At 30.9% G+C, this 23,894-nt stretch overlaps 2 protein-coding genes across 4 annotated transcripts in view; one reads left to right on the top strand and one right to left on the bottom strand.

The window, feature by feature from the left end:
- Positions 1-23,894, top strand: part of LOC143251855 (beta-hexosaminidase subunit beta-like) — a 231,626-nt gene that overhangs the window by 73,301 nt on the left and 134,431 nt on the right. The gene's annotated exons all lie outside the window — the stretch shown is intronic.
- LOC143254436 (beta-hexosaminidase subunit beta-like) overlaps positions 17,174-23,894 on the bottom strand; it is a 102,061-nt gene continuing 95,340 nt past the window's right edge. Inside the window, exons 8-10 of the mRNA XM_076509625.1 lie at positions 20,006-20,201; positions 18,236-18,392; positions 17,174-17,976 (exon numbers count right to left, since the gene is read on the bottom strand). Of these exons, the coding sequence (XP_076365740.1) occupies positions 17,731-17,976; positions 18,236-18,392; positions 20,006-20,201 (599 nt within the window). The 3' untranslated portion in view covers positions 17,174-17,730. The remainder of the gene's footprint in view (positions 17,977-18,235; positions 18,393-20,005; positions 20,202-23,894) is intronic.

Genomic DNA, 23,894 nt, shown 5'->3' with positions numbered 1-23,894 from the left:
AACTATAAATAATATTGTACAATAAAAATAACTAGCCATTACAAAACTATAAATAATATTGTACAATAAAATAACTAGCCATTACAAAACTATAAATAATATTGTACAATAAAATAACTAGCCATTACAAAACTATAAATAATATTGTACAATACAAATAACTAGCCATTACAAAACTATAAATAATATTGTACAATAAAATAACAAGCCATTACAAAACTATAAATAATATTGTACAATAAAATAACAAGCCATTACAAAACTATAAATAATATTGTACAATAAAATAACAAGCCATTACAAAACTATAAATAATATTGTACAATACAAATAACTAGCCATTACAAAACTATAAATAATATTGTACAATAAAAATAACTAGCCATTACAAAACTATAAATAATATTGTACAATAAAAATAACTAGCCAATACAAAACTATAAATAATATTGTACAATAAAATAACTAGCCATTACAAAACTATAAATAATATTGTACAATAAAATAACAAGCCCTTACTAAACTATAAATAATATTGTACAATAAATAACAAGCCATTACAAAACTATAAATAATATTGTACAATACAAATAACTAGCCATTACAAAACTATAAATAATATTGTACAATAAAAATAACTAGCCATTACAAAACTATAAATAATATTGTACAAAAAAATAACTAGCCAATACAAAACTATAAATAATATTATACAATAAAATAACTAGCCATTACAAAACTATAAATAATATTGTACAATAAAATAAATAGCCATTACAAAACTATAAATAATATTGTACAATAAAATAACTAGCCATTACAAAACTATAAATAATATTGTACAATAAAATAACTAGCCATTACAAAACTATAAATAATATTGTACAATAAAATAAATAGCCATTTCAAAACTATAAATAATATTGTACAATACAAATAACTAGCCATTACAAAACTATAAATAATATTGTACAATAAAAATAACTAGCCATTACAAAACTATAAATAATATTGTACAATAAAAATAACTAGCCATTACAAAACTATAAATAATATTGTACAATAAAATAACTAGCCATTACAAAACTATAAATAATATTGTACAATAAAATAACAAGCCCTTACTAAACTATAAATAATATTGTACAATAAATAACAAGCCATTACAAAACTATAAATAATATTGTACAATACAAATAACTAGCCATTACAAAACTATAAATAATATTGTACAATAAAAATAAGTAGCCCTTACAAAACTATAAATAATATTGTACAATACAAATAACTAGCCATTACAAAACTATAAATAATATTGTACAATAAAATAACAAGCCATTACAAAACTATAAATAATATTGTATAATAAAATAACAAGCCATTACAAAACTATAAATAATATTGTACAATACAAATAACTAGCCATTACAAAACTATAAATAATATTGTACAATAAAATAACTAGCCATTACAAAACTATAAATAATATTGTACAATAAAAATAACTAGCCATTACAAAACTATAAATAATATTATACAATAAAATAACTAGCCATTACAAAACTATAAAAATAATATTGTACAATAAAATAAATAGCCATTACAAAACTATAAATAATATTGTACAATAAAATAGCTAGCCATTACAAAACTATAAATAATATTGTACAATAAAATAACTAGCCATTACAAAACTATAAATAATATTGTACAATAAAAATAACAAGCCCTTACTAAACTATAAATAATATTGTACAATAAATAACAAGCCATTACAAAACTATAAATAATATTGTACAATACAAATAACTAGCCATTACAAAACTATAAATAATATTGTACAATAAAAATAAGTAGCCCTTACAAAACTATAAATAATATTGTACAATACAAATAACTAGCCATTACAAAACTATAAATAATATTGTACAATAAAATAACAAGCCATTACAAAACTATAAATAATATTGTATAATAAAATAACAAGCCATTACAAAACTATAAATAATATTGTACAATACAAATAACTAGCCATTACAAAACTATAAATAATATTGTACAATAAAATAACTAGCCATTACAAAACTATAAATAATATTGTACAATAAAAATAACTAGCCATTACAAAACTATAAATAATATTATACAATAAAATAACTAGCCATTACAAAACTATAAATAATATTGTACAATAAAATAAATAGCCATTACAAAACTATAAATAATATTGTACAATAAAATAACTAGCCATTACAAAACTATAAATAATATTGTACAATAAAAATAACTAGCCATTACAAAACTATAAATAATATTGTACAATAAAATAAATAGCCATTACAAAACTATAAATAATATTGTACAATAAAATAGCTAGCCATTACAAAACTATAAATAATATTGTACAATAAAATAACTAGCCATTACAAAACTATAAATAATATTGTACAATAAAATAAATAGCCATTACAAAACTATAAATAATATTGTACAATCAAAATAACTAGCCATTACAAAACTATAAATAATATTGTACAATCAAAATAACTACCATTACAAAACTATAAATAATATTGTACAATAAAAAACTTGACATTACAAAACTATAAATAATATTGTACAATAAAAATTACTAGCCATTACAAAACTATAAATAATATTGTACAATAAAATAACTAGCCATTACAAAACTATAAATAATATTGTACAATAAAATAAATAGCCATTACAAAACTATAAATAATATTGTACAATAAAAAACTTGCCATTACAAAACTATAAATAATATTGTACAATAAAAATTACTAGCCATTACAAAACTATAAATAATATTGTACAATCAAAATAACTAGCCATTACAAAACTATAAATAATATTGTACAATAAAATAAATAGCCATTACAAAACTATAAATACTATTGTACAATCAAAATAACTAGCCATTACAAAACTATAAATACTATTGTACAATCAAAATAACTAGCCATTACAAAACTATAAATAATATTGTACAATACAAATAAATAGCCATTACAAAACTATAAATAATATTATACAATAAAATAACTAGCCATTACAAAACTATAAATAATATTGTACAATCAAAATAACTAGCCATTACAAAACTATAAATAATATTGTACAATAAAAATTACTAGCCATTACAAAATTATAAATAATATTGTACAATAAAAATAAATAGCCATTACAAAACTATAAATAATATTGTACAATAAAATAACTAGCCATTACAAAACTATAAATAATATTGTACAATAAAATAAATAGCCATTACAAAACTATAAATAATATTGTACAATACAAATAACTAGCCATTACAAAACTATAAATAATATTGTACAATACAAATAACTAGCCATTACAAAACTATAAATAATATTGTACAATAAAATAACAAGCCATTACAAAACTATAAATAATATTGTACAATAAAATAACAAGCCATTACAAAACTATAAATAATATTGTACAATAAAATAACAAGCCATTACAAAACTATAAATAATATTGTACAATACAAATAACTAGCCATTACAAAACTATAAATAATATTGTACAATAAAAATAACTAGCCATTACAAAACTATAAATAATATTGTACAATAAAAATAACTAGCCAATACAAAACTATAAATAATATTGTACAATAAAATAACTAGCCATTACAAAACTATAAATAATATTGTACAATAAAATAACAAGCCCTTACTAAACTATAAATAATATTGTACAATAAATAACAAGCCATTACAAAACTATAAATAATATTGTACAATACAAATAACTAGCCATTACAAAACTATAAATAATATTGTACAATAAAAATAAGTAGCCCTTACAAAACTATAAATAATATTGTACAATACAAATAACTAGCCATTACAAAACTATAAATAATATTGTACAATAAAATAACAAGCCATTATAAAACTATAAATAATATTGTACAATAAAATAACTAGCCATTACAAAACTATAAATAATATTGTACAATAAAATAAATAGCCATTACAAAACTATAAATAATATTGTACAATAAAAAACTTGCCATTACAAAACTTTAAATAATATTGTACAAAAAAAATAACTAGCCAATACAAAACTATAAATAATATTGTACAATAAAATAACTAGCCATTACAAAACTATAAATAATATTGTACAATAAAAATAAGTAGCCCTTACAAAACTATAAATAATATTGTACAATACAAATAACTAGCCATTACAAAACTATAAATAATATTGTACAATAAAATAACAAGCCATTACAAAACTATAAATAATATTGTACAATAAAATAACAAGCCATTACAAAACTATAAATAATATTGTACAATACAAATAACTAGCCATTACAAAACTATAAATAATATTGTACAATAAAAATAACTAGCCATTACAAAACTATAAATAATATTGTACAATAAAAATAACTAGCCAATACAAAACTATATATAATATTATACAATAAAATAACTAGCCATTACAAAACTATAAATAATATTGTAGAATCAAAATAACTAGCCATTACAAAACTATAAATAATATTGTACAATAAAAATTACTAGCCATTACAAAATTATAAATAATATTGTACAATAAAAATAAATAGCCATTACAAAACTATAAATAATATTGTACAATAAAAATAACTAGCCATTACAAAACTATAAATAATATTGTACAATAAAAATAAATAGCCATTACAAAACTATAAATAATATTGTACAATACAAATAACTAGCCATTACAAAACTATAAATAATATTGTACAATACAAATAACTAGCCATTACAAAACTATAAATAATATTGTACAATAAAATAACAAGCCATTACAAAACTATAAATAATATTGTACAATAAAATAACAAGCCATTACAAAACTATAAATAATATTGTACAATAAAATAACAAGCCATTACAAAACTATAAATAATATTGTACAATACAAATAACTAGCCATTACAAAACTATAAATAATATTGTACAATAAAAATAACTAGCCATTACAAAACTATAAATAATATTGTACAATAAAAATAACTAGCCAATACAAAACTATAAATAATATTGTACAATAAAATAACTAGCCATTACAAAACTATAAATAATATTGTACAATAAAATAACAAGCCCTTACTAAACTATAAATAATATTGTACAATAAATAACAAGCCATTACAAAACTATAAATAATATTGTACAATACAAATAACTAGCCATTACAAAACTATAAATAATATTGTACAATAAAAATAAGTAGCATTACAAAACTATAAATAATATTGTACAATACAAATAACTAGCCATTACAAAACTATAAATAATATTGTACAATAAAATAACAAGCCATTACAAAACTATAAATAATATTGTACAATAAAATAACAAGCCATTACAAAACTATAAATAATATTGTACAATACAAATAACTAGCCATTACAAAACTATAAATAATATTGTACAATAAAAATAACTAGCCATTACAAAACTATAAATAATATTGTACAATAAAAATAACTAGCCAATACAAAACTATAAATAATATTATACAATAAAATAACTAGCCATTACAAAACTATAAATAATATTGTACAATAAAATAAATAGCCATTACAAAACTATAAATAATATTGTACAATAAAATAACTAGCCATTACAAAACTATAAATAATATTGTACAATAAAAATAACTAGCCATTACAAAACTATAAATAATACTGTACAATAAAATAAATAGCCATTACAAAACTATAAATAATATTGTACAATAAAATAGCTAGCCATTACAAAACTATAAATAATATTGTACAATAAAATAACTAGCCATTACAAAACTATAAATAATATTGTACAATAAAATAAATAGCCATTACAAAACTATAAATAATATTGTACAATCAAAATAACTAGCCATTACAAAACTGTGAATAATATTGTACAATCAAAATAACTACCATTACAAAACTATAAATAATATTGTACAATAAAAAAACTTGCCATTACAAAACTATAAATAATATTGTACAATAAAATTAGTAGCCATTACAAAACTATAAATAATATTGTACAATAAAATAACTAGCCATTACAAAACTATAAATAATATTGTACAATAAAATAAATAGCCATTACAAAACTATAAATAATATTGTACAATAAAAAACTTGCCATTACAAAACTATAAATAATATTGTACAATAAAAATTACTAGCCATTACAAAACTATAAATAATATTGTACAATCAAAATAACTAGCCATTACAAAACTATAAATAATATTGTACAATAAAATAAATAGCCATTACAAAACTATAAATACTATTGTACAATCAAAATAACTAGCCATTACAAAACTGTGAATAATATTGTGCAATAAAAATAACAAAACTGTGAATAATATTGTGCAATAAAAATAACAAAACTGTGAATAATATTGTGCAATAAAAATAACAAAACTGTGAATAATATTGTGCAATAAAAATAACAAAAGTGTGAAACATATTGCTACATAATAACCTAAGTTTTATGTTTGTAGTTAAGAACAAAGCTGCACAATGGGGTAACTGTACTCTGCCCACCACGGTTATCAAAATCCAGTTTCTAGCGTTAACAGACATACCGCTGTACCATTGTGGTAGGGGGAATAATCCAAGTATGTATAAAACAGCGTCAAATATTGCTACATAATTTATTATATAAAACGGTGTCAGTACACTGCTATATGGCGATGTGCAAAGGAGGGGTGACACAAACTCCTTCCCTTCTCCTCATGTGCCCCCAACGCGCACTTTTATTTAAATCATAAGATGTTTTCCCCATGATTTCTAAAATACTCGATTTCAATTTCACAGTCAATAACACAAAGGAACTAGTAGGATTTTATAGAAAACAAAAAATTGTTAAGTGTTTTCTTGAATTAAATACGTGAGAGTTCACCGTTTAGTTTTATGTTTTATAAGACCAATTGAATGATAATAAGATAGAGTCTGTTTGCTTTTCATAGTTTTCTAACCTACATGAACCAGAAGGTACCCATAGTCTCCTCTAACACCTTATTTCTGTCCCCAAGGTCTTGTCCTACGATGCTTGAAAAGTGTCTTTTAATGTCCTCTGCACGTTTCTGTTCTTACATGTAATAAAACTTAAATTACATTTCGCTGCACCAACAACAGAATGTGATCTTGTTACTGGCTATTTTGTTCATATTGGAGTCTTTCTAAACTGTGTTTTACACAATGTGATGTTGTTACTGACTATTTTGTTCATCTTGGAGTCTTTCTAAACTGTGTTTTACACAATGTGATGTTGTTACTGACTATTTTGTTCATCTTGGAGTCTTTCTAAACTGTGTTTTACACAATGTGATGTTGTTAGTGACTAATGTGTTCATGATTGAGTCTTTCTAAACTGTGTTTTACAGAATATGCGATATTTTTACTGACTATTTTGCTCATGTTGGAGTCTTTTTAAACTGTGTTTTACAGAATATGTGATGTTGTTACTGATTATTGTGTTCATGTTAGAATCTTTCTAAACTGTGTTTTACAGAATATGTGATGTTGTTACTGATTATTGTGTTCATGTTAGAATCTTTCTAAACTGTGGTTTACAGAATATGTGACGTTGTTACTGATTATTGTGTTCATGTTAGAATCTTTCTAAACTGTGTTTTAAAGAATATGTGATGTTGTTACTGATTATTGTGTTCATGTTGGAGTCTTTCTAAACTGTGTTTTACAGAATATGTGATATTGTTACTGACTAATGTGTTCATGATGGAGTCTTTCTAAACTGTGTTTTACAGAATATGTGATGTTGTTACTGACTAATGTGTTCATGTTGGAGTCTTTCTAAACTGTGTTTTACAGAATATGTGATGTTGTTACTGATTATTGTGTTCATGTTGGAGTCTTTCTAAACTGTGTTTTACAGAATATGTGATGTTGTTATTGACTAATGTGTTCATGATTGAGTCTTTCTAAACTGTGTTTTACAGAATATGCGATATTGTTACTGACTATTTTGCTCACGTTGGAGTCTTTTTAAACTGTGTTTTACAGAATATGTGATGTTGTTACTGCTTATTGTGTTGATGTTAGAATCTTTCTAAACTGTGTTTTACAGAATAAGTGATGTTGTTACTGATTATTGTGTTCATGTTAGAATCTTTCTAAACTGTGTTTTACAGAATATGTGACGTTGTTACTGATTATTGTGTTCATGTTATAATCTTTCTAAACTGTGTTTTAAAGAATATGTGATGTTGTTACTGATTATTGTGTTCATGTTGGAGTCTTTCTAAACTGTGTTTTACAGAATATGTGATGTTGTTACTGATTATTGTGTTCATGATTGAGTCTTTCTAAACTGTGTTTTACAGAATATGTGATATTGTTACTGACCATTATCTTCATCTTGGAGTCTTTCTAAACTGTGTTTTACACAATGTGATGTTGTTACTGACTATTTTGTTGATCTTGGAGTCTTTCTAAACTGCGTTTTACAAAATATATGATGCTGTTATTGACTATTGTGTTCTTGTTGGGGTCTTTCTAAACTGTGTTTTACAGAATATGCGATATTGTTATTGACTATTTTGTTCATATTGGAGTCTTTTTCACCTGTGTTTTACAGAATATGTGATGTTGTTACTGATTATTGTGTTCATGTTGGAGTCTTTCTAAACTGTGTTTTACAGAATATGTGATGTTGTTACTGACTAATGTGTTCATGTCGGAGTCTTTCTAAACTGTGTTTTACAGAATATGTGATGTTGTTACTGATTATTGTGTTCATGTTAGAATCTTTCTAAACTGTGGTTTACAGAATATGTGACGTTGTTACTGATTATCGTGTTCATGTTAGAATCTTTCTAAACTGTGTTTTAAAGAATATGTGATGTTGTTACTGATTATTGTGTTCATGTTAGAATCTTTCTAAACTGTGGTTTACAGAATATGTGACGTTGTTACTGATTATTGTGTTCATGTTAGAATCTTTCTAAACTGTGTTTTAAAGAATATGTGATGTTGTTACTGATTATTGTGTTCATGTTGGAGTCTTTCTAAACTGTGTTTTACAGAATATGTGATATTGTTACTGACTAATGTGTTCATGATGGAGTCTTTCTAAACTGTGTTTTACAGAATATGTGATGTTGTTACTGACTAATGTGTTCATGTTGGAGTCTTTCTAAACTGTGTTTTACAGAATATGTGATGTTGTTACTGATTATTGTGTTCATGTTGAAGTCTTTCTAAACTGTGTTTTACAGAATATGTGATGTTGTTATTGACTAATGTGTTCATGATTGAGTCTTTCTAAACTGTGTTTTACAGAATATGCGATATTGTTACTGACTATTTTGCTCACGTTGGAGTCTTCTTAAACTGTGTTTTACAGAATATGTGATGTTGTTACTGATTATTGTGTTGATGTTAGAATCTTTCTAAACTGTGTTTTACAGAATAAGTGATGTTGTTACTGATTATTGTGTTCATGTTATAATCTTTCTAAACTGTGTTTTAAAGAATATGTGATGTTGTTACTGATTATTGTGTTCATGTTGGAGTCTTTCTAAACTGTGTTTTACAGAATATGTGATGTTGTTACTGATTATTGTGTTCATGTTGGAGTCTTTCTAAACTGTGTTTTACAGAATATGTGATGTTGTTACTGATTATTGTGTTCATGATTGAGTCTTTCTAAACTGTGTTTTACAGAATATGTGATATTGTTACTGACCATTATCTTCATCTTGGAGTCTTTCTAAACTGTGTTTTACACAATGTGATGTTGTTACTGACTATTTTGTTGATCTTGGAGTCTTTCTAAACTGCGTTTTACAAAATATGTGATGCTGTTATTGACTATTGTGTTCTTGTTGGGGTCTTTCTAAACTGTGTTTTACAGAATATGCGATATTGTTATTGACTATTTTGTTCATATTGGAGTCTTTTTCACCTGTGTTTTACAGAATATGTGATGTTGTTACTGATTATTGTGTTCATGTTGGAGTCTTTCTAAACTGTGTTTTACAGAATATGTGATGTTGTTACTGACTAATGTGTTCATGTCGGAGTCTTTCTAAACTGTGTTTTACAGAATATGTGATGTTGTTACTGACTAATGTGTTCATGTTGGAGTCTTTCTAAACTGTGTTTTACAGAATATGTGATGTTGTTACTGACTAATGTGTTCATGTCGGAGTCTTTCTAAACTGTGTTTTACAGAATATGTGATGTTGTTACTGACTAATGTGTTCATGTTGGAGTCTTTCTAAACTGTGTTTTACAGAATATGTGATGTTGTTGCTGATTATTGTGTTCATGTTAGAATCTTTCTAAACTGTGTTTTATAGAACATGTGATGTTGTTACTGATTATTGTGTTCATGTTGGAGTCTTTCTAAACTGTGTTTTACAGAATATGTGATGTTGTTATTGATTATTGTGTTCATGTTGGAATCTTTCTAAACTGTGTTTTACAGACTATGTGATGTTGTTACTGATTATTGTGTTGATGTTAGAATCTTTCTAAACTGTGTTTTACAGAATATGTGATGTTGTTACTGATTATTGTGTTCATCTTGGAATCTTTCTAAACTGTGTTTTACAGAATATGTGATGTTGTTACTGATTATTGTGTTCATGTTAGAATCATTTTAAACTGTGTTTTACAGAATATGTGATGTTGATACTGATTATTGTGTTCATGTTAGAATCTTTCTTAACTGTGGTTTACAGAATATGTGATATTGTTGCTGACTATTGTTTTCATGTTGGAGTCTTTCTAAACTGTGTTTTAATTTTATTTGCTTTCTGAGCCACATTTCTTCTCACCTTTTTGTTTAAAATGTGTTTTTAGAAGAGGGTTTGATACTTAGGTTACTTGAAACAGCTTATGTATGGTATTCGAATCTTTATATTACAGTCTTGACCAATATTTTTACTTAATTTGTAACAGTTACGATCGCTATTATTAAGATGGAATGCACTTAGTGTTCTCATTCTGAGAAATGTTTGTTAAAAGGTCTGTAATTCACCATTTAACCTATCACAACAAGTAACATGGTGGTGATGGTATGTTGTATGACCCAAGTAACATGGTGATAACAGTGATAGTATGTTGTATGACCCAAGTAACACGGTGATGACGGTGATGGTATGTTGTATGACCCAAGTAACATGATGGTGACGGTGATGGTATGTTGTATGACCCAAGTAACATAGTGATGACGGTGATGGTATGTTGTATGACCCAAGTAACATGGTGGTGATGGTAAGGGTATGTTGTATGTCCCAAGTAACATGGTGATGACGGTGATGGTATGTTGTATGACCCAATTAACACGGTGATGACGGTGATGGTATGTTGTATGACCCAAGTAAAATGGTGATGACGGTGATGGTATGTTGTATGACCCAAGTAACACAGTGATGACGGTGATGGTATGTTGTATGACCCAAGTAACATGGTAGTGACAGTGATGTTATGTTGTATGACCCAAGTAACATGGTAGTGACGGTGATGGTATGTTGTATAACCCAAGTAACATGGTAGTGACGGTGATGGTATGTTGTATGACCCAAGTAACATGGTAGTGACGATGATGGTATGTTGTATGACCCAAGTAACATGGTGGTGACGGTAAGGGTATGTTGTATGACCCAAGTAACATGGTGATGATGGTATGTTGTATGACCCAAGTAACATGGTGATGATGGTATGTTGTATGTCCCAAGTAACATGGTGGTGATGGTGATGGTATGTTGTATGACCCAAGTAACATGATGATAACAGTGATGGTATGCTGTATGACCCAATTAACACGGTGATGACGGTGATGGTATGTTGTATGACCCAAGTAACATGGTAGTGACGGTGATGGTATGTTGTATAACCCAAGTAACATGGTAGTGACGGTGATGGTATGTTGTATGACCCAAGTAACATGGTAGTGACGATGATGGTATGTTGTATGACCCAAGTAACATGGTGGTGACGGTAAGGGTATGTTGTATGACCCAAGTAACATGGTGATGATGGTATGTTGTATGACCCAAGTAACATGGTGATGATGGTATGTTGTATGTCCCAAGTAACATGGTGGTGATGGTGATGGTATGTTGTATGACCCAAGTAACATGATGATAACAGTGATGGTATGCTGTATGACCCAATTAACACGGTGATGACGGTGATGGTATGTTGTATGACCCAAGTAACATGGTGACGACGGTGATGGTATGTTGTATGACCCAAGTAACATGGTAGTGACGGTGATGGTATGTTGTATGACCCAAGTAACATGGTAGTGACGATGATGGTATGTTGTATAACCCAAGTAACACGGTGATGACGGTGATGGTATGTTGTATGACCCAATTAACACGGTGATGACGGTGATGGTATGTTGTATGACCCAAGTAACATGGTGGTGACGGTAAGGGTATGTTGTATGACCCAAGTAACATGGTGATGATGGTATGTTGTATGTCCCAAGTAACATGGTGATGACGGTGATGGTATGTTGTATGACCCAATTAACACGGTGATGACGGTGATGGTATGTTGTATGACCCAAGTAAAATGGTGATGACGGTGATGGTATGTTGTATGACCCAAGTAACACAGTGATGACGGTGATGGTATGTTGTATGACACAAGTAACATGGTAGTGACAGTGATGTTATGTTGTATGACCCAAGTAACATGGTAGTGACGGTGATGGTATGTTGTATAACCCAAGTAACATGGTAGTGATGGTGATGGTATGTTGTATGACCCAAGTAACACGGTGATGACGGTGATGGTATGTTGTATGACCCAAGTAACATGGTAGTGACGATGATATTATGTTGTAAGACCCAAGTAACATGGTAGTGACGATGATGGTATGTTGTATGACCCAAGTAACATGGTGGTGATGGTATGTTGTATGACCCAAGTAACATGATAGTGACGGTGATGGTATGTTGTATGACCCAAGTAACATGGTAGTGACGATGATGGTATGTTGTATGACCCAAGTAACACGGTGATGATGGTGATGGTATGTTGTATGACCCAAGTAACATGGTGATGATGGTATGTTGTATGTCCCAAGTAACATGGTAGTGACGGTGATGGTATGTTGTATAACCCAAGTAACATGGTAGTGATGGTGATGGTATGTTGTATGACCCAAGTAACACGGTGATGACGGTGATGGTATGTTGTATGACCCAAGTAACATGGTAGTGACGATGATGGTATGTTGTATGACCCAAGTAACACGGTGATGATGGTGATGGTATGTTGTATGACCCAAGTAACATGGTAGTGACGGTGATGGTATGTTGTATGACCCAAGTAACATGGTAGTGACGATGATGGTATGTTGTATAACCCAAGTAACACGGTGATGACGGTGATGGTATGTTGTATGACCCAATTAACACGGTGATGACGGTGATGGTATGTTGTATGACCCAAGTAACATGGTGGTGACGGTAAGGGTATGTTGTATGACCCAAGTAACATGGTGATGATGGTATGTTGTATGTCCCAAGTAACATGGTGATGACGGTGATGGTATGTTGTATGACCCAATTAACACGGTGATGACGGTGATGGTATGTTGTATGACCCAAGTAACATGGTAGTGATGGTGATGGTATGTTGTATGACCCAAGTAACACGGTGATGACGGTGATGGTATGTTGTATGACCCAAGTAACATGGTAGTGACGATGATATTATGTTGTAAGACCCAAGTAACATGGTAGTGACGATGATGGTATGTTGTATGACCCAAGTAACATGGTGGTGATGGTATGTTGTATGACCCAAGTAACATGGTGGTGATGGTATGTTGTATGACCCAAGTAACATGATAGTGACGGTGATGGTATGTTGTATGACCCAAGTAACATGGTAGTGACGATGATGGTATGTTGTATGACCCAAGTAACACGGTGATGATGGTGATGGTATGTTGTATGACCCAAGTAACACGGTGATGATGGTGATGGTATGTTGTATGACCCAAGTAACACGGTGATGATGGTGATGGTATGTTGTATGACCCAAGTAACACGGTGATGACGGTGATGGTATGTTGTATGACCCAAGTAACACGGTGATGATGGTGATGGTATGTTGTATGACCCAAGTAACACGGTGATGATGGTGATGGTATGTTGTATGACCCAAGTAACACGGTGATGACGGTGATGGTATGTTGTATGACTCAAGTAACATGGTAGTGACGGTGATGGTATGTTGTATGACGTAAGTAACACGGTGATGACGGTGATGGTATGTTGTATAACCCAAGTAACATGGTGATGACGGTGATGGTATGTTGTATGACCCAAGTAACATGGTGATGACGGTGATGGTATGTTGTATGACCCAAGTAACATGGTGATGACGGTGATGGTATGTTGTATGACCCAGTAACATGGTAATGACAGTGATGGTATATTGTATAACCCAAATAACACGGTGATGACGGTGATGGTATGTTGTATGACCCAAGTAACATGGTGATGATGGTATGTTGTATGACCCAAGTAACATGGTGATGACGGTGATGGTATGTTGTATGACCCAAGTAACATGGTGATGACGGTGATGGTATGTTGTATGACCCAGTAACATGGTAATGACAGTGATGGTATATTGTATGACGCAAGTAACATGGTGGTGACGGTGATGAATTGTGGTTAAACTCAGTTTGGAAACAGTCTTTCTTACAAAATATCCCTGTTGAACCAGTCTTATGTTCTCTGTTCTTCTGAATATTTTGAGATTAATGTGTTCATACCATTTCGGTTAGCAAATGTTGCAAAACTTCTCTCGACCTTGTTTTGATCAGGTTAACAAATCAAGGTTATAGAGAAGTTATAGAGCTTTAAATTGTTTGACTGTCCAGAAACGGTATGAAACAAAAGGACATTGCCGAAACGGTAAAGTATTCCCAGTGTACTAAATCCAGAATCCTGAAACGTCATTTGACTACAGTAAACGTTCCAGGAAAATCAACTGGTCGACGCCGAAACAGTAATGCCTGAGATGACCTTGTTTTGATCAGGTTAACAAAACACTAAAGCCTGAGATGACCGTGTTTTGTTAACCTGATCAAAACAAGGTCATCTCAGGCATTACTGTTTCGGCGTCGACCAGTTGATTTTCCTGGAACGTTTACTGTAGTCAAATGACGTTTCAGGATTCTGGATTTAGTACACTGGGAATACTTTACCGTTTCGGCAATGTCCTTTTGTTTCATACCGTTTCTGGACAGTCAAACAATTTAAAGCTCTATAACTTCTGCAAGGTAACGAGGTATGGCTATACACAAAATAGAGAGAATCTGTCTGAACAAGTTCTGTCCAGTAGAACATTTTACTACTACAGTAAGCACGTCACATGGTACAAAACAGGTGTGTATTCGTGTTTTGACTAACAACTTATACAGACTTAATAAGAATTTTAATATGTTGGTCCAATCATACATTACCATCTATGTTATTAATCGGGCACTTATTTAGTAACTACTCCACGTATAAAGACAATAACAACAGTACAGAACAGAATGCAAACAACATTTTGGTTAAGAGTATAAAACATTACAAAGCTACATGATAAAACCCTTAAGGATGGGCTCACGCTTTCCTACCCATTTTTATATAATAAATGTTATTTTTTTATAATTTATTACCAGCATATGCTTATTGTACATTTGTTTATTATTTTAATGTTTTGACTCGGATTTATATGCAAAAACGGCTCGTTTGGGTTGAGAAAATATTTTACATAGAAGAGCGAACAACGTTTCGACCTTCTTCGGTCATCGTCAGGTTCACGAAGAAGGTCGAAACGTTGTTCGCTCTTCTATGTAAAATATTTTCTCAACCCAAACGAGCCGTTTTTGCATATAAATTTCTCAACAAGTGGGTTTCTCGACATCACTGATTATTTGACTCGGATTGTTTGTAGATGGTATTATGTAGTTTTGACTTAGATTGTTTGTAGTTGGTATTATGTAGTTTTGACTCGTATTGTTTGTAGTTGGTATTATGTAGTTTTGACTTAAATTGTTTGTAGTTGGTATTATGTAGTTTTGACTTAGATTGTTTGTAGTTGGTATTATGTAGTTTTGACTCGGATTGTTTGTATTTGGCATTATGTAGTTTTGACTCGGACTATTTGTAGTTGTTATTATGTAGTTTTGACTCGGACTATTTGTAGTTGTTATTATGTAGTTTTGACTTGAATTGTTTGTAGTTTGTATTATGTAGTTTTGACTCGGATTGTTTGTAGTTGGTACTATGTAGTTTTGACTCGGATTGTTTGTAGTTGGTATTATGTAGTTTTGACTCTGATTGTTTATAGTTGGTATTATGTAGTTTTGACTCGGATTGTTTGTACTTGGTATTATGTAGTTTTGACTCGGTTTGTTTATAGTTGGTATTATGTAGGTTTGACTCGAATTGTTTGTAGTTGGTATTATGTAGTTTTGACTCGGATTGTTTGTAGTTGGTATTATGTAGTTTTGACTCGGATTGTTTGTACTTGGTATTATGTAGTTTTGACTCGGTTTGTTTATAGTTGGTATTATGTAGTTTTGACTCGGACTGTATGTAGTTGGTATTATGTAGTTTTGACTCGAATTGTTTGTAGTTGGTATTATGTAGTTTTGACTCTGATTGTTTGTAGTTGGTATTATGTAGTTTTGACTCTGATTGTTTGTAGTTGGTATTATGTAGTTTTGACTCTGATTGTTTGTAGTTGGTATTATGTAGTTTTGACTCGAACTGTTTGTAGTTGGTATTATGTAGTTTTGACTCTGATTGTTTGTAGTTGGTATTATGTAGTTTTGACTCGAACTGTTTGTAGTTGGTATTATGTAGTTTTGACTCTGATTGTTTGTAGTTGGTATTATGTAGTTTTGACTCGAATTGTTTGTAGTTGGTATTATGTTGTTCGAACAATTTAATTTTTAGCTATAAATGATACTATATTGCTAATTAGATTATAATAGGAGAAACATCAACTTTTCAGTTTTTAAAGATGAAAAGTAAGACGAAACCTTTGGTTTGTTAAAAAATATTTTATTAGTTAAGACACAGTAATATTTGGTGAGTTAAGACACAATAATATTTTGTTCGTTAAGACAGAGTAATATTTGGTTTATTAGGAAAATAATATTGCTAGTTTTGTAGTTACTGTTCAGTTATGTTAACGAAATATACAGACATGAATTAACCACAAAAACGAACGAGACGTGTTGTCCATCAGTAGGTCAGTGGTCACTTTATGGATGTAAAACGCCAAAATGCGCTGATAATCCACGGTGTAACTTTACGTTGAATCAACAACACCAATGAAATTCAACACATTTTACTTCGAAACTTACATTGACCAATTGTGACTCAGCCATAGGTTTGCGGGCTTATAACAAAAAATTGTGGATTAATCCCTGGATGGGCACAGCGCAGGCAAAGTATTAAGTAGCTTTGTGCTAAACAACAAACAATACCACGTACTTTCGTTAATACGTATGATACATATTTTTAGCAGCTCAAAAAAACATTAGTTTTTACCATTAGAAAGTTAAACTTCGTTGAAATGACTAATTCCTAATTGTTAAATATTTTAAGTGCCAACTAATCTGATCAATTAGTACATTCATTATTACATTATTTTATTTAGTGTTAGTCAGCGGTGAAGTTTAATGATATATAGTGTTTTTTTTTTTTCATACCATCAAAACCTCTGGGGTCTGCTTCATAATACTTCTTCCAGTCTTGTCCATAGCTGATGTAATTTAAGTACCAAGGAGCGGAGAGCACCATGGTGTAGTTTTTAGCAGCGATGTTTTTAATGTAGTTGTACCAGTAATCTAACTTGGAGTCCAAGTACTTGTCTTTCCAAACCTCAACTATCGTATCTTCGGCTGCCTGTTACACAAGCATGTTTATAGAATAAAGTATACCTTCTTAAGTTAATTATACTGAAAATTATTAAGAACATTGAGTCATATTACCAACTATACTGACCATTTCTATAGACTTAACTGTGGTGAAGAATTTGTTCAAATTATAGAAAACTTTATATTTTAACATTGTTATCAATTGGAACTTACTAGATCATATATTACCACTTCTATAGACTTAACTGTGGTAAGGAATTATTTGAAAGCATATAAAAATATTATACCTTAACACCGTTATCAATTGGGTCTTGCCAGATCATGTATTTGTAACCCATAGAGTTGACATTCGCGAGGGTTCTGTCTACATAATATTGTTCAACTTCACTGATCTTTGTCATTCCGTTTCTTTTCATGAAATCCTTAATGTCAGGGTTAGATTTCCTAAACAATACACAAGAAAATATGCCCGTATATAATTATTTAGTTACATCACTCAGTTTAGAACAGTTCTCCTCAAGTGTCTGTTACCTTTCATTATGAAACTGTCTGGCAATCAATAATTCGTTGAGTTTCACATAAAGCGTTGTATGGTGACATAAAGATATATATATATATATATATATACACCCACATAATTACATTTCAAATTGACAAAGTATTTAGAGTTGTTTTTAAAGTTAGCTAATTCATCAAGAACATCCGCTGTTCTTTTTATAAGCCTGTCAGACTCTACTTTAACAAATCTAATAAACGTAAACTCGTCTTCCCTGATGGTTTTTTAAAGAAATAATAAAACATAAGCCCTAACGAAAGGAGAAGGAATCACATCGTCTAATCTTCAAGTTAACTTTTATAAAATAAATAAGGTTTATCATTAGTTAGTTTGTATAGCTTTTTATATCTGATCTACAGAGAAACGGTCGACTTTAGAAATGATATAATTCGTTTAGCAGGTTCATGAACGTATCTAAGGATCTTCTTCATTTGTTTGATTTAGTTTTAATTTCACACAAAGCTACTCGAGGGTTATCTGCACTAGCCATCTCTAATTTAGCAGTGTAAGGCTAGAGGGAAGAGAGCTAGTCATCACCAGTTACAACCAACTCTCGGGCTACTCTTTTACCAACGAATAGTGGGATTGACCGTAACATTATAACATCCCACCGGCTGAAAGGACAAGCATGTTTGGTGTGGCGGGAATTTGAACCTGTGACCCTCAGATTATCAGTGGAGCGCCCTAATCACTATCTACAAATCCATTTTGTCTTTTGCTAAACCAAGTCTTCTGTTATGTTATGTCAACTTACGCACTTGACCTAAACCAAGTCTTCTGTTATGTCATGTCTACTTATGCACTTGACCTAAACCAAGTCTTCTGTTATGTCATGTCAACTTATGCACTTGACCTAAACCAAGTCTTCTGTTATGTCATGTCTACTTATGCACTTGACCTAAACCAAGTCTTCTGTTATGTCATGTCAACTTATGCACTTGACCTAAACCAAGTTTTCTGTTATGTTATGTCTACTTATGCACTTGACCTAAACCAAGTCTTCTGTTATGTCATGTCAACTTATGCACTTGACCTAAACCAAGTTTTCTGTTATGTTATGTCAACTTACGCACTGACCTGTTTTCAACAAGTATGACGAACAACTGAAAAACAGTCGTATTTTAGAAGGGACGTTTTTATTCAAAATGACTTGGTTTGAAAAGCGTGTCTTCTTCCAATGACTCGGTCATGATTTAAAAAGCATGTTTAAACTGACTCGGTCATGATTTAAAAAGCAGGTTTAAACTGACTTGGCCGTAGGTAATAAACAGCTTTCTTTCATTATAACTTTTATCTGACGCATGGACCAGCAAACTCTATTTCTGTGTCTGTCGTAAGAAGAGAACGCAGGCCTAAATATATAAATAAACTAACATTTATTCAAAAGAAAAGAAAACCAAGAAAACATGAATCTATAACATGCTACTAAAATTCGTTAATATCATTGTAAAGTTAGAACTTTATAAAGAAATATTTGACTTGGAGATTTTGCGAGTCTTACCAACAACCAGGATAAACTTCGTCCATTCCGAGATGAATATATTCGTCCTCGAAGACATCCTTTACTTCTTTGAAAAACGCATTAAAGAATTCGTAGGTGTAGTTCTGTATTGGATTCAACATCTCTGAATCAGCATGTTCTGGATAATTTGGGGTGTATGGATTCTTTCCATCACCATAACAGGGAGTAATGAGATCTAACAGAGAGCCATAACAGGGAGTAATGAGATCTAACAGAAGAGCAAGAGTAAATAAAATGGCGAATGTCGATAACACAAAGTATCTATAGTTGATGGTTTTTTTTGTAAACTTCTGGATTTCATTGTTTTTAGTAATCTTTCTCAGAATATCAAGATGTTTCATGAGAGCTCATATTATTGGAGTGAGGTATTTTTATGGACGTTTTAGGTTTTCAAAATATGATTATTATTTAAAATTCTTGAAACTTTCAAGTAGAAGTTATGATAAGTAAAAATCAATATTACAGTCCAGTCCTATTTCTTTCACCCAAGATGTTTGTTGTCTAAGGAATCAGTACAGGACATGTGAACAATAAACTAGGTTTTAAGTAAAGATGTACTATATATATATTTTAAATAATATTGGTCGTAATGTTTAAAATAATTGTGAATATTATTCTTAGATTTTATTATGACTATTTTACACTGCTCACTTAGTATCTGGATTTAAAACTAACCTAAATCTCTTCAGGTGGCAGGAACTTGTGGTGATTTTACTAGGATCATGACGTTAAAGAAATTGACGAGTCAGTGTTTCAAATTGGTTTGTTTTATGATTAGCTTTGTCAGCTTATAAGTTACTCAGTTCTATTTTAAATAGTTTAACTTACATCAGATGACAAGTTCCCAGTGTAAGATATGGATTACTTGTCATTTCTGGTCTAAAGTATTAACCAACTTTGATAAGTAGTTCTTGGCGATAGAAACTCAGGTAGTTTAAAGCAATTGAGACATAATACGTGAAAACTGATAAAGTTACCAGATCTGATTTGAAGAATTAACCTGTTTTTGATGAACAGTTATTTGCAATAGAACCTCAGACATTTTAATGTAACCTAAACATCTACTGATAAAAAAATTCCCTAGGATACTTAGTGAACGATCTCGGAATTCAGGTTACTTAACATTTATGTAGCTTGGGTTGACGTGTACAGTTCGATTACTGTAACACTTAATAAGATAGCTTATAGCACGTAAACCGACGAAGACAACAGCTTTAGTCACAAACATTTATATCATAACCCACTATAACAATCAGGAGGTATTCTCCTAGTTTATACGTTTGTTTTGTCTCTTCTTTAATTTCGCGCAAAGCTACACTATAGCTGTCAGTCCTAGCCGTCTCTAGTTTAGCAGTGTAAGTCAAGAGGAAAGGCACCTACTAATCACCACCCACCGCCAAAGCTTGGGCTACTCTTTTACCGACAAATAGTGGGATTGACCGTAACATTATAACTGGCTCCACGGCTAAAAGGGCGAGCATGTTTGGCGTTACGAGGATTCGAACCCGCGACCCTAAGATTACAGAGTCGAACGCCTTAATCACCCGGCCATACCGGGTTTTGTTGCTGATAAGACTCTCTGTAAAGTGAGAAAAGCGCTTACCCTGTGGAGTGAAGTGACTTGAACCTTGGCCCCGAAAACATAAACCAGAGAAGTATATCTATTACATCAGAAACAATGTGTGATTGTAATTTAATTTTTAATGTATTGTAATTACGTAACACCAAGTCATGATGCTGTAAACAGACCAGAAATGTTGACTCTTCAATTATGTATTCAACATTTACCATGAGAAGCGTTCTCCAGAAGCACCTATAAAATATCATCTCTTGTCAGAATATTTTTTTTCAACCGATAGTTTGAACTACGGCTTCAGAATGAGCAAAATACGACATAAACATATAATACGAATACAATATATTTGTGAAATTATTCCCCTGGTCAGTCATTCAACACGATACACAGGTGTTGTGAATACGGTGTATTCGTGGTACTATTCCAGTGGTCAAGCATTAAAACACAATACACATAGATATTGAGGGTACAATGTATTCGTGGTACTATTCCTGTGGTCAAGCATTAAAGCTCGATACACATAGATATTGGGGGTACAATGTATTCATAGTACTACTCCTGTGGTCAAGCGTTAAAGCTCGATACACGTAGATATTGGGGTACAATGTATTCATGGTACTATTTTTGTAGTCAAGCATTAAAGCTCAATACACATAAATGTTGGGGTACAATGTATTCGTGGTACTATTCCTGTGGTCAAGCATTAAAGCTCGATACACATAGATATTGGGGTACAATGCATTCGTGGTACTATTCCTGTGGTCAAGCATTAAAGCTCGATACACATAGATATTGAGGGTACAATGTATTCGTGGTACTATTCCTGTGGTCAAGCATTAAAGCTCGATACGCATAGATATTGGGGTACAATGTATTTGTGGTACTATTCCTGTGGTCAAGCATTAAAGCTCGATACACATAGATATTGGGGGTACAATGTATTCATGGTACTACTCCTGTGGTCAAGCGTTAAAGCTCGATACACGTAGATATTGGGGTACAATGTATTCATGGTTCTATTTTTGTAGTCAAGCATTAAAGCTCAATACACATAAATGTTGGGGTACAATGTATTCGTGGTACTATTCCTGTGGTCAAGCATTAAAGCTCGATACACAAAGATATTGAGGGTACAATGTATTCGTGGTACTATTCCAGTGGTCAAGCATTAAAACACAATACACATAGATATTGAGGGTACAATGTATTCGTGGTACTATTCCTGTGGTCAAGCATTAAAGCTCGATACACATAGATATTGGGGGTGCAATGTATTCATAGTACTACTCCTGTGGTCAAGCGTTAAAGTTCGATACACGTAGATATTGGGGTACAATGTATTCATGGTACTATTTTTGTAGTCAAACATTAAAGCTCAATACACATAAATGTTGGGGTACAATGTATTCGTGGTACTATTCCTGTGGTCAAGCATTAAAGCTCAATACACATAGATATTGGGGTACAATGCATTCGTGGTACTATTCCTGTGGTCAAGCATTAAAGCTCGATACACATAGATATTGGGGTACAATGTATTCGTGGTACTATTCTTGTGGTCAAGCATTAAAGCTCGATACACATAGATATTGAGGGTACAATGTATTCGTGGTACTATTCCTGTGGTCAAGCATTAAAACACAATACACACAGATATTGAGGGTACAATGTATTCGTGGTACTATTCCTGTGGTCAAGCATTAAAGCTCGATACACATAGATATTGGGGGTGCAATGTATTCATAGTACTATTCCTGTGGTCAAGCATTAAAGTTCGATACACATAGATATTGGGGTACAATGTATTCATGGTACTATTCTTGTAGTCAAGCATTAAAGCTCAATACACATAAATGTTGGGGTACAATGTATTCGTGGTACTATTCCTGTGGTCAAGCATTAAAGCTCGATACACATAGATATTGGGGGTGCAATGTATTCGTGGTACTATTCCTGTGGTCAAGCATTAAAGCTCGATACACATAGATATTGAGGGTACAATGTATTTGTGGTACTATTCCTGTGGTCAAGCATTAAAGCTCGATACACATAGATATTGGGGTACAATGTATTCATGGTACTATTCCTGTGGTCAAGCGTTAAAGTTCGATACACATAGATATTGGGGTACAATGTATTCGTGGTACTATTTTTGTGGTCAAGCATTAAAGCTCGATACACATAGATATTGGGGGGTACAATGTATTCATAGTACTATTCCTGTGGTCAAGCATTAAAGCTCGATACACATAGATATTGGGGTACAATGTATTCGTGGTACTATTCCTGTGG

Source organism: Tachypleus tridentatus, chromosome 6, assembly GCF_004210375.1.
Source record: "Tachypleus tridentatus isolate NWPU-2018 chromosome 6, ASM421037v1, whole genome shotgun sequence".
NCBI classification, from domain to species: Eukaryota; Metazoa; Arthropoda; class Merostomata; order Xiphosura; family Limulidae; genus Tachypleus; species Tachypleus tridentatus.
This window is presented reverse-complemented; position numbering and strand designations above follow the sequence as displayed.